At 41.7% G+C, this 12,062-nt stretch overlaps 1 protein-coding gene across 2 annotated transcripts; it reads right to left on the bottom strand.

Annotated features, from left to right (window-relative positions):
• Nucleotides 1-439: 439 nt before the first annotated feature.
• Hesx1 (HESX homeobox 1) lies at nucleotides 440-11,570 on the bottom strand. 2 transcript variants are annotated; one of them, XM_028754114.1, is made up of 5 exons: nucleotides 11,446-11,570; nucleotides 2,216-2,492; nucleotides 1,306-1,505; nucleotides 857-958; nucleotides 440-775 (listed from the first exon to the last, which is right to left on the bottom strand). In XM_028754114.1, the coding sequence occupies exons 2-5, from the start codon at nucleotides 2,364-2,366 to the stop codon at nucleotides 677-679; spliced, it is 552 nt and encodes a 183-aa protein (XP_028609947.1). In that variant the 5' UTR covers nucleotides 2,367-2,492; nucleotides 11,446-11,570; the 3' UTR covers nucleotides 440-676. The 2 variants fall into 2 exon arrangements, with proteins under 2 accessions (XP_028609947.1, XP_028609948.1); XM_028754115.1 differs by lacking the exon at nucleotides 11,446-11,570 and adding an exon at nucleotides 10,290-10,420.
• Between the last annotated feature and the right edge of the window lie 492 nt (nucleotides 11,571-12,062).

The following is a 12,062-nucleotide window of genomic DNA, read 5'->3' as shown; positions in this document are numbered from 1 at the left end:
ATGCTCTTATGTCTGCACTTGGCCATAATGACGATAAAAGAAAAAACAACTTAAAATTGGTGTGCTGTAGATTTGTTTGAGCACATGACCAGAAATCAGCAGAAGATTCACAAATAGCTCAGTGTATAATAGTGTTTCAAAAGGTACCTGAAAGAAACTAATTGAAATAGATTAAACCCTTTATTATTATTATCATATTTTGAAATACTTTGTAAGTTGTAACCAGCCTGTGGAATCAGTTAGTTATGAACTTCGTGATTTTAATACACATAGTAACTTATTAGATTAACTTTACTCACTTGAAAATAGTTATTGTTGAGGTTGAGAGGGAGAATGGGGTGAATCTGGGAAGTGTTAGGGGAAGAAGGGATAAATATGATTAAAATAGATTGAATACATCTGTGAAAGTTTCAAAGAAGAAAATATAGTAATATACCTGTCATTTCTGGAAAATTTTATTAAAAATATATAGGAAAGGGTTTTTCATTATAACTAAAAATGTCCAGATATAATATGTACTATGCTAGAATCATAATTATTTGCAACAGTTTCATAAAGAATAACAATATTCAGATTAGGTACAGGAGAGAAACAGTAACATTTTAAGTACTTGGAATTTCCATTGATTTCTTGTGTGGTACAACTGGAAGAGAAGCCCACATGTATAATTTTCTACCTATTTCAGAAGATCTGGATTGAAGGGTTTTTTTGCCATTAGAAACTGTGATTCTCTACAGGACCTTTTCAGCTTTGCTCGACGATTTTGGAACCAAATCTAGAATCAAGGGAAAATAAAACAGTTCTCAGACACATTCCTGTATTATCATCATGAGTAACAACTGTGTTTGAACCCTACCTGGATTCTGTCCTCTTCTAAATTCAGCTTTTGAGCTAGGTCCTCTCTGATATCAATGCCAGGATAGCAGTTCACTCTGAAGACATTTTCCAATACTTCGACCTAGAATAAAAAAGGAATTCTTTAAAGTGACAGTACTCCATCATATGTCACCAAAATTGGGCTTTCATTTGTGCAGATGAAAGATGCACTTAAATTTGGGCAGTTAATCTAAATGTATTTTAAAACAATTGGTTCCCCAGAGACTGTTAAACTATGAATCCATCCTTTCATTAATGCCACTTTTACACTGGGACCCCAGAGTGACTGGCTTCTGTCCACCAGGGCATCGGTTACTTTGTGATGTCACTATTGACCAAAAAAACAAACAACAAAAAACAACCCCCCCAAAACAACAACAACAAATCAAAGAACAACAAAACAAAATAAAAAACCGAAAAACTTCTCACCTGATTTTGGGTAAAAGCAGTTCTTGGCCTTCGTCCTCGGTACCAACTCAACTCCCTTTTTAAAGAGCGTGTTTCTGAGGCTGAAAAATAATTTTTGTATTTCAAAGCACTTTCTTCTGGCTTTGGGTGATCCACTGGACAAGGAAATGAAATCTCCCTGGGAAGATCTGGAGCATGTAGACATGGGTTACCATCTTTCTCTAAAATCAGAAGAATAAGGTTCATCTTAGAATGCCCGTGTTCCACAAAGTTCTGGAAAAAAGTCATTTTAGTAGCTTATTTTGAAATTTCCTAGGGAATTCTTCAAGGTTTCACAAAAGAATTGCCTCTCCCATCAACAACAACAACAACAACAACGAAGAAGGAGGAGGAGAAGGAAGAGGAGGAAAAGGAGGAGGAGGAGGAGGAGGAGGAGGAGGAGGAGGAGAAAGAAAGAAAGGAAGGAAGGAAGGAAGGAAGGAAGGAAGGAAGGAAGAAAAAGAAGAAAAAGGAAGGAAAGAAAGAAAAAAGAAGAAAGAGAGGGAGGGAGGGAGGGAAACAGAGACAGAGAGACAGAAATAGGCAGACATACACAGATAGAGACATTCACACAGACAGAGACAGGCAGAGAGAGAGAGAGAGGAGACTGCCTTGGTAATAGAGAACATTTTGGACCCTACCATTCATTTTTCAGTGAAGAGAGATTTAGACTGCCTGACGTGACTCATGTACACAGAGAATCTTCTGAAGCAAATGCTAGTTCTCTCTGGGAGTGAATCACCTATGGTAGGCATTCTATTCCCTTACGTCCCTGTTGAAGGCTTTTTATATTCATGGAACAGAATAAGAACGCGGTCTCTAACTCTACACTGCGTGAAATAAAGGGCAAACTGAAGACGCAGATGAATTTAGAAGTTAAGTTGCGACATACCTGAGTCGCCGCGGGTGTCTGTCCAGGGTCTGTGGGGTCTTTTTGCACAATCTTTTTTCTGGTCCAGTCCTAAAATGCTCTCAATTGAGAAGGAGCAGGGCGAGGGTTTGCTTTCCCGGAGCTGAGCACCTTCCCGGAGGCTGGGAGACATCCTCTTCTGGATCCTACAGAGCTGGAGGGCTCCTGCCCCACGTGTGCAGAGCTGGGATCTTCCAGCAGTTCACCTTGTAGCTTTGCTGACTAGGGGGCTGGGTTTCCAACGTCACTAATTAAAATCCTGTTTTAGAAAGTTTTAGCAAGTCAATGAACACTTGCCCAGCCAGCAGCTTAAGGAGTTAATTGTTTATTTGTTTGCAAGTAATTAGCAACTAATGGCTACACCAGGGGGCCACCTACAGGGACAAAAAGTGTTATCTCTCCTAAGCAGAACACAGACTTAACTTTCTCGGAAGAAGTGATGCACAAACATAGCACCCTTCTTTTATTTGAGATCATTAATGTATAAAATCGTGTTTTTATTCTGAAGTTTGTATTTTCAAGGATTCTAGTTACCTAACTGTACAGGACAGATAGAAGAGCAGTCAAGTAATAAATAATCTGATTTAGTGAATGTTCTTCCAAGGAAACTGGGAAAAATAATAATCTCTTAATGCTATTACAGTAATTTTGATGAAAATGCCTGGTTTCCATATGCATATGTAATGGCGAATGTTGTCAATGAAAACACAGTACTCTTTGGAGTGCAGCACACTGGAAAAGCCTGGCACTGTTATTAACACAGAGTGTAATTGTCTTCCAAGTGCCTTGGATTAATTCATAGGAACAGTTGCACCACGTATTTGAAATAATTAATGGGCTAATTCCTGTCTTTCATTCTTTCTTTTTAAATGAGAGAGATACACACATACATGAGGTTCATATGCTACAGAGAATAATTTATTTCTATGAGTTATTTCACAGAACATAGTTGAGTATACTTTTTGTTTGAGACAAAGTCTCATTATACAATTATGGAACTAACTATAGAGCAGGCTGACCTTGAACTGATAGATCTGTCTCTCTCTGCTTGCTGAACACTGGAATTAAAGATAGAGGACGTGGTGTGTGTCCCCACCTCTTGACTTAGGGCTTGTCTGTGTGACTTGCTTTGGCCAGGAGAAAGAATGTGAACAAAAAACTCAAAATGTATTAACACAATTGGTTTGCCTTGCTTTCTGATAATGCTGTGACATCATCCCTGTGGTAGCTCCTACCCTTCAGCCTAAGCCCTAGAATGAACATGTGAATCAGACTCTAACCCATTCTACAGGCTGTAGTCAAGACAGCTGAGTCCAACAAAGCTCAGTCAAATGCCAACTGGTCTGATATTCCACCCCTCTCATTTTTGTTTTTTTGTTTTTGAGACAAGGTTTCTCCGTGTAACAGCCTTGGCTGTCCTAGAACTCCCTTTGTAGACCAGGCTGGCCTCAAAGATCCACAGGCCTCTGCCTCCCTAGCACTGAGATTAAAGTTACCATGCCCAGCCTTGACCTGATATTTTCTAAGCAGGAAAAACAACCAATTAAAGACACTGACATTTGTGGGAATTTTTACATGTACAATCATCTTTTTACCTTTTTCTTAAACAACTTAAAGAATAGGCATATTTATTGCATATGTAGGTGTGTGTGCCTAGAACTGGATTTACAGGTAGTTGTGGGCCGCCATGTAGCTACTGGGAATTTAACCTAGATTCTCTGCAAAAACAGTAAATGCTTTTCACTGCTGAGCCATCTCGCTGGTGGGACTCAGAATCCCTTTATTGGTAAGAGTCCACAAGCTCCATCTACTGTTTGCCTGTTGGTGTCTGCATCTGTCTCAGTCAGCTGCTGCATGGAGCCTCTCAGAGGACAGCCATATTAGGCTCCTGTCTGCAAGCATAACAGAGTATCATTGATAGTGTCATGATTTGTGCTAGCCCATGGGATGGGTCTCAAGTTGGGCTGGTTATTGGTTGGCCATTCCTTCAGTCTCTGATCCATCCCCCGTGCTATGTAGTCCAGGCCAATCTTGAACTTACTATGTAACCCAGGATGTCTACAAACTCAAGGCAAACTCCTCCTCAGCCTCACTAGTACTGCCACCAGGAGTGTGAACAGCCATGCCGAGCTAAATACAGCATTTAGGAAGAAACAACTCATTGGCTGGATGTGAAAGTGAAGGAAAGGGGACATAAGAATGCTTCTGGTTCTGGAGAGATGGCTCAGCGGTTAAGAGCACTGACTGCTCTTTCAGAGGTCCTGAGTTCAATTCTCAGCAACCACATGGTAGCTCACAACCATCTGTAATAGAATCTGATGCCCTCTTCTGGTGTGTCTGAAGAGGGCAACAATGTACTCATATACATAAAATAAATAAATCTTCCGAAGAAGGAGGAGGAGGAGGAGGAGGAGGAGGAGGAGGAGGAGGAGGAGAAGAAGAGAGAGAGAGAGACAGAGACAGAAACAGAGACAGAGACAGAGAGACAGACAGACAGAGAGAGAGAGAGAAAGCTTCTGGCGTTCTTGCCTGGCTACAGGAGGTGGCCTCTTCAGGTTCCATATCCACAGTGCTGTGAGTCACAGCTAATGTCATCCTCATTGATTCTTGGATGCCTCCCTTATTGCAGGTCTCTATCTCATCCTGGAGATGCCCACCCCCATCAGTTGCAGATTTTCCATTCATTCTCATGGCCATCTGGCCATCTCTCCTGTCCCTCCCCGATCCTGAATGCCCTCCCATTCCCCTCTTCACTCCCTCTCCTTCCCAGTTCCCTCCCTCCATCTGCCTTTCATGACTATTGTATTCTCCCTTCTAAGTGAGATTCAAGCATCCTTGCTTGTGTCTTCCTTCTCGTTTAGCTTCTTTGGGTCTGTGGAGTGTAGCATGGAACCGCAGTGGAATGATAGGGACACCAACCCATCCACAAAACGTGTTCTGTCTACACAAAATGAAGGCAAGGGGGATGGATCAGAGACTGAAGGAATGGGCAACCAATAACTGGCACAACTTAAGACTCATCCTGTGGGCTAGCACCAATCCCTGACACTATTAATGATACTCTGTTATACTTCCAGACACTAGCCTAGCATGGCTGTCCTCTGAGAGGCTCCATGCAGCCGCTGACTTAGACATATGTAGACACCAACAGCCAAACAGTGGATGGAGCTTATGCACTCTTTTTTAAAAAAAAATATTTTTAAAGATTTTATTTATTTTATGAATGTGAGTATACCATTGCTGTCTTCAGATACACCAGAAGAGTGCATCAAATCCTCATTAAAGATGGTTGTGAGGCACCATATGGTTGCTGGGAATTGAACTCAGGTCCATCTGGAAGAGCAGTTCATTCTCTTAACGATGTAGCCATCTCTCCAGCCCCTAAAACACCTTTCTCCCTCTCTCTCTCTCTCTCTCTCTCTCTCTCTCTCTCTCTCTCTCTCTCTCCTTCTCTCTCTCTCTCTCTCCTTCTCTCTCTCTCTCTCCTTCTCTCTCTCTCTTTCTCTTTTTTAAAGGGTTGTGATTCTTTTTTTAAAAAAGAATCATTTATTTTATGTATATGAGTACACTGTCACTGTCCTCAGACACTCCAGAAGAGGGCATCAGATCTCATTACAGGTGGTTGTAAGCCACCATGTGGTTGCTGGGAATTGAACTCAGGACCTCTGGAAGAACAGTCAGTGCTCTTAACCACTGAGCCATCTCTCCAGCCCACTTGTGGACTCTTATAGAATAGGAGGAAGGATTGAGGGCCCCAAAGGGGTTAGGAACTCCACAGGAAGAGTCAACTAACCTGGACCCTTGGGGCTCTGAGAGACTGAACCACCAACGAAAGAGCACACACAGGCTGGACTTAGGCCTCACACACACATATAGCAGGTGGATAGCTTGGTCTTCATGTGGGTCCCGAACAACTGGAGAGAGGGCTATCCCAAAAGCTGTCACCTGTATGGTTATGTTCTAGCTGGGCTGTCTTGTCTGGCCACAGTGGGAGAGGATGTGCCTAGCCTTGCACAGACTTGATGTGCCACGGTTGGGGGAATACTAAGGGGGATCCCTACCTACTCAGAGGAGGAGGGAGAAAGGATTGTAGGAAGGGGTGACCTGGAGGAGGGGCAGTGAGTGGGAAGTAAAGTGAATAATAATAATAATAATAATAAAGCATGTTTCTAGCCAAGGATCCTTTCACACGCTAATGATTCCAGCACAGAGGCAAGGAGACTGTGAACATGAGTCCAACAGAAGCCAGGGCTACAGAGCAAAATACTGTCTCAAGATACAAAATAAATGAAGAGTTAAAAATAGTTTGTTTAATATTCACACAGGAATTTGTTTTTTAATTCAATCTATTTCCTATTCCTTTCCCTCCAATTCTTCTATTACAAGAAATTCAGGTGTATCATTAAATTATTATTTTGAGACCTCTTAATTTTTTTTATGTATATGTTCAGTGATATAAACTTTCCTTTTTAGAACTGCCTTCATTGTGTCCCCAGAGACTTCAGTATGCTATGAGTTTGTTTTCATTCAATTCTACGAATTTTAAAATTTCCTTCCTGATATCTTCTTTGACCCAATTATCCCTCAATAGTGTATTGTTTGAGTATTTTCTATTGTTGTTGATATCCAGCTTATTCTGTTATGATGAGATAGAATGCTGTATTGGTTAGGGCTTCTATTGTGATAAGAGACTAGGACCAAAAACGAATTGGAGAGGAAAGGGTTTACTTTATCTTATAGCTTGTAACCTATCATCCAGGGAAGCCAGGGCAGGAACTCAAGGAGGGAATCTGGAGATTAGAATTAACCCAGATGCCATGGAAGAGTGCTGCTTACTGGTTTGCTCTGGATGGCTTTTTTTTTTCTTTTTTGGCTTTTCAACCTACTTTTTTTTTTTTTTTTTTCAGCACGGAAGACTACCTGCCCAGATGTGTCACTGCTCACAGTAAGCCGGGCTCTCCCACATCAATCATCAACCAAGAAAATACACTCATAGGTCAGTCTGGTGGGGACATTTTCTCATTTGAGGTTCCCTCTTCCCAAATGACTCTAGCTTATGTCAAGTTGATGTGAAACTGGCCAGTACAAATGCACAATATTATTTCAATTTCTTGTATCTGTTGAGACTTGGTTTGTGTCCTAATATATGGTCAATTTTGGAGAAAGTTCCTTGGGCTAGTGAGATGAATGTGTGTCCTTTAGTGGGTGGAATATATTCTGCAATGCTTGTCAGGTCCATTTGATTTATGATGTTGTGATTTATGAATTGTGGTTTATGTTCTGTAGTTACTGACTAGGCCAAATTGATTCAACTCCAATGTTTCTTTGTTTAGTATTATTCAGATCACCGTCTATTGCTGAGAGTGGTGTGTTGAGGTCACACAATATCACTGTGTTGGGAATTATCTATGATTTTAGATCTTACAGTATTTCTTTTATGAAATTAGGTACATCATTGTTTGATGTGTATACTTTTAGAAATAATATCTTCCAGGTGAATTATTCTCTTCTGATTAGTTTTGGCTTCGACTCTATTTTGTTGGATATCAGAACAACTACAGTTTCTTGTGTCTTGGTTTCCTTTGCTTGGAATTCCTTTTATTCTAAGGCTATGCCTATATTTGATGATGAAATGCCTTTCTTTTTTTTTAATAATTTATTTTTTCTCAAATCGTAATTCATTCACACAGGGGTTATAAACACAGAAAGGCAGGATGTGGGGAAGGGAATGACAATGGAGTGTGGGTCTTTAGGGGGAATACAGATATCTTCAGAACCGGGTATCGGCTGGGTGGAGGTTCAGGGGACAAGTCACCATGACTCTGCCTATGACTCGCTTGTCCTAATCTAAGATGGTATTGTCTGCCAAGGCTACCTATTTACAAGGTCTATGACTACTCAGGCTTGTAAATTTCCACAAAAGCTGCCTGTTGACATTAGCTTATAGCCATCTGTTTCAATGTTTTTCCACTGAGACCCAAGACTTGGTGTTAGTATACATGTATGACAGGCCTATTGCTAATTTTAGGCCTATGGCTGATTTTAGGCCTTCAGTGTGTAAGCAGGGCTGCCCCTGACATCTCCTCCCTTCTCTAAGTATAGAAGGGCTGTGGCAATTCTAAACTTGCAAAGGCGGGGATAGAGGCCTGACCTCCAGTACTTGAAGGGGACCTTGTAATGGCTCCAGTCCCCCTGTCATTGTTCAGTGAGGCATGAGGGCCATACTCATCCCAATGTCTTTTTCCTGGAGAGGGGATACTTTTGACATCAACCCCATGCAGTCAGGCTTGTCCCTCAGGGAACCCAGATAGATATTTTTATCTTTTATTTATATTCCCTTGCAGTGCTTAGCCTCGCAGCCTAAGCAAGAATTCAGAACGCCTGTCAGAGAGGGTTCTGGGTGGCCCCTCTCTGCTTGGTCTAGGGGCAGAAGTCCCCCCTTTTAGGTTGGGTGGAGATGGGTTTTGGAAACACCCTGTATAAAGTAACAACCTCATCTTGAGTCTCGTGGTCCTCCATAGCTAACTTATGATAATGTATCTGAGTAGGTTTTGCTACCAAATTATTTATCTGTTTTATCACAGAGTTAGTCCGCCTATTTGAGGGCCCGGGACCAGCAGAAAAAAGCAAAAAGAACCCAAATAATGGTCCCAAGATGGGAGAAAATAGAGTCGACAACCTTGGAGAGGCTGAAAACCAATTCTTGTACCAGCATTCATCTGTCTCTTTCTCTCTCTGATTTTTCTTAGGGCCTTCACTACCTATTTCATACTCTCTTTAACCCTCCTTGTCTTGTCTATGTAAAGGCAACCTTCTTCTTTAAGGGCTGTACACAGTCAAGAGCTGTACACAGCCTTTTCTATTGTAATAGAGTAAATCAAGTCCAAGAAGGATCTTTGTGATTTTAGGAGGTCTCTTCAGACAGTGAAACGAGGGATTTCTTCAGATTAGTGATGTCAATCTCTAGCTGTTTGATGTTCTTGTCAGTGGCCCTTCAAAGGTCTGAGTAGTATAAGTTTGGAGGCCAGCATCTGGATTAGAACTTCTAACAGCAGACATCATGGGTGATTCATTTTTACCTGGGATGCTGCCTGAGTTCAAGCTCCTGGGAGTCCCTCTTTCTCTTGGTTTTCTGGAGTTGGGTGCAGAGCTGCCGCCTGTGACCTGCTCTATGCTCGAGCCCAGACCAGAAGTCCCCATGAAATGCCTTTCTTAGGGGTAGCCAAAAGATGGATCCTGTTTTATAATTCAGTCTGCTAGTACACATCTTTTTATTGGAGAATTGAGACCACTAATACTAAGAGTTGTTAGCTGATGATGTGTGATAATTCTGGTCATTTTATCCATCTGTGGTGTTTTCTGTTCTTAGGCCTCTTTTGATCAACTGTTCTGGAATTATTTATTCCCTATGATATCTTTAATGTATTTATCATTTTCTTCTGACCAAAGCATTTCTTTTAGTGTCCTCTGTGAAGATGGCTTAGTGGTCACAGATTCATTTTTAAAATAAATTTGTTTTTATTATGGGATTTTTAAAATTTCTTCTTCAATTTTAGCATATAGTTTTTGCTGAGTTGACAGTTGTTGTCTTTCAGAATTTAGAATACACCTTGTCAGATTTCAAAGTTTCTGTCAAGGTGGGTGTTGGGACATGCCTTTAATCCCAGCACTCAGGAGGCAGAGACAGGTGGATCTTTTTGAGTTCCAAGCCAGCGAGGTCTATAGATTGAGTTCTGGGACGGCTATACACAGAGAAACTCTGTTAACAAACAAACAAAACCCTAACCCCCCCCCAAAAAAAAAACTCCAAAAGACAAAACAGCAGCAACAAAGAAAAAAGAGAAAGAAAAAGAAAAGAAAGAGAAATAAAGGTTTCTGTCAAGTAATCACTGAGTTTTACTGGACTTTTCTCTCTTGCTGTTTTTAATATCCTTTCTTTAATATCCCCCCCCCACCTCGAATACTGAGGGTGGAGGAATAGACTGAGGAAGAGGAAGTTAGGAAGAAACAAAGAGCTCCAGTTTGGATACAAAGTAATTATTGCATACAGACCTACCTGTGAGCTCAGGGCAGGAGCTCAAGGCTTGTAATTACCAAAAACGGTGTTGTCTCAAAAACCATAGATTCACCTGTGATCACCCAGAAACTTGAGCTAGATACAAGAAAGGACTCAGATCGGGACTAGGCTGCCCATCGTCTGGAGGTAGGGGTGGAAGTGGTGCTGGATAAGGAATAAGAACCAGAAAGACTTGGAAACAGAAATGAAGACAAGGAGCTGCAAACTGAATTATTATTATTATTTCATTATTATTTACTACCACTGTTACTACTAACTAGTATTTCTAACTATTACTACTACTACTACAACAACTACTAGTAGTAGTACAACTGCTACTACTGTCACAGCGTCTCTCTTTGTGCCCTGGCCCGCGGGGATTCGACAAGACCTTAGGGAAGGGGACGAAAGAATGAAGGGACAAGAGACACAAGGAGTGAGAGCAAGTCTGGGGTTCTGACCAAGCTCTGAAACTTTAATTTTGGGTGCAGGTTATAAAGACACAGCAAACCAGGAAGTTTGGGTGAGGGTCATTGCTTAGGGCTATCCCACGATTGAATGCTTATTGCCCTAGACCATCCCATTGTCCTTACCAGCTTCCAGGAAATCAGATGCTCTTTAAGTTCCTGAGGCCTGAGACCTGTGAACCGCCTTTCTTAACCTTGCACTGACTAGGCTTTCAAGAACAGCAGGTAACTTCCTAGGTTCTCTTAGGACAGCAGGTAGTTTCCTGGGTTTGGCTCCCGACATCTCTGTAGCCCTGGCTCTCTTGTAATTCACTCTGTAGATCAGCCAGGCCTCAGACTCACAGAGATCTACCTGCCTCTGCTTTTCAAGTGCTGGAACTAAAAGCATATCTGATTCTCATCGAAGATGGTGCTACTGAATCACAGTAACTCTACATAAAGAAATGACAAATGTTTGAAGAGACTTTTTAAGAAAGAATAGAGACAAGAGAGAGAACAGAACCAATGGTACCCCTATTGGAGTCTGCTTCTGCTCTGGATCCCCTGTGAGATCCCCTTGCTCTCCAACAAGTAGCTAGAAGAATCGTTGAAGACGCGCCAGTAACTTCATATTGTCACTCTGCAAAAAGTGTTTTCCATCTCAGTAAGTGTCAGCTCTCTACAGTAGCCTGGATGCTTTCCGTACTGACCTCATCTCCTAGTGTCTTCTGCTTTATATCACTTTATAGCCACAGCAGGCGTCTTCTCTTCACGAATGCTCCATGTACAACCCCGGCTTTAGACCTCGACACGGGGATTCTGTCATCTGAAACGCTTGCTCCCTTGTAATCTCACTGTTCACTTCCTCCTTCTAGCGTCTGCTCCGATGTCACCGGTTCAGTGAGTAGCTTCCGCCCTTCCTCCACCTCCCTCCCCCACCTCTTCTTTGAGCTGTGATCTTTCCCCCTGAGCAGGCCTCTTACCCTCTCCAGTTTCCATTCAGAGCGCTCACAGCCAAAGCAGACTATTTGAGTACCGTTTGTCGCCTATCTCTTTACTTTAGGATTTTTGTCTGTTCTTTAGATGCTGTTTGACTGTGTCATTGTTGGTAAAGGGTTAAGATGAAGACAGAGAAGTGTTCATTATGTTCCTTAATAAGAAAGCTAACTGGTGTCTTTGGCAAGCTTGAAACCCAGACTTAAAGTGAATGGAATGTATCTGATTTATTAACATCTGGGACACATTCCTTAATAGATCCCCTTTTCTAAGAAACAACTAGTAAAATGAGTATTCTGAGTAAAATGTATCTTAAGTGCATTGGTGAGAT

This window comes from Grammomys surdaster, unplaced genomic scaffold, assembly GCF_004785775.1.
Source record: "Grammomys surdaster isolate TR1022 unplaced genomic scaffold, NIH_TR_1.0 125979, whole genome shotgun sequence".
Classification (NCBI taxonomy): domain Eukaryota; kingdom Metazoa; phylum Chordata; class Mammalia; order Rodentia; family Muridae; genus Grammomys; species Grammomys surdaster.
Note: the sequence above shows the minus strand (reverse complement) of the source record. Positions and strands in the feature narration are given on the sequence as shown.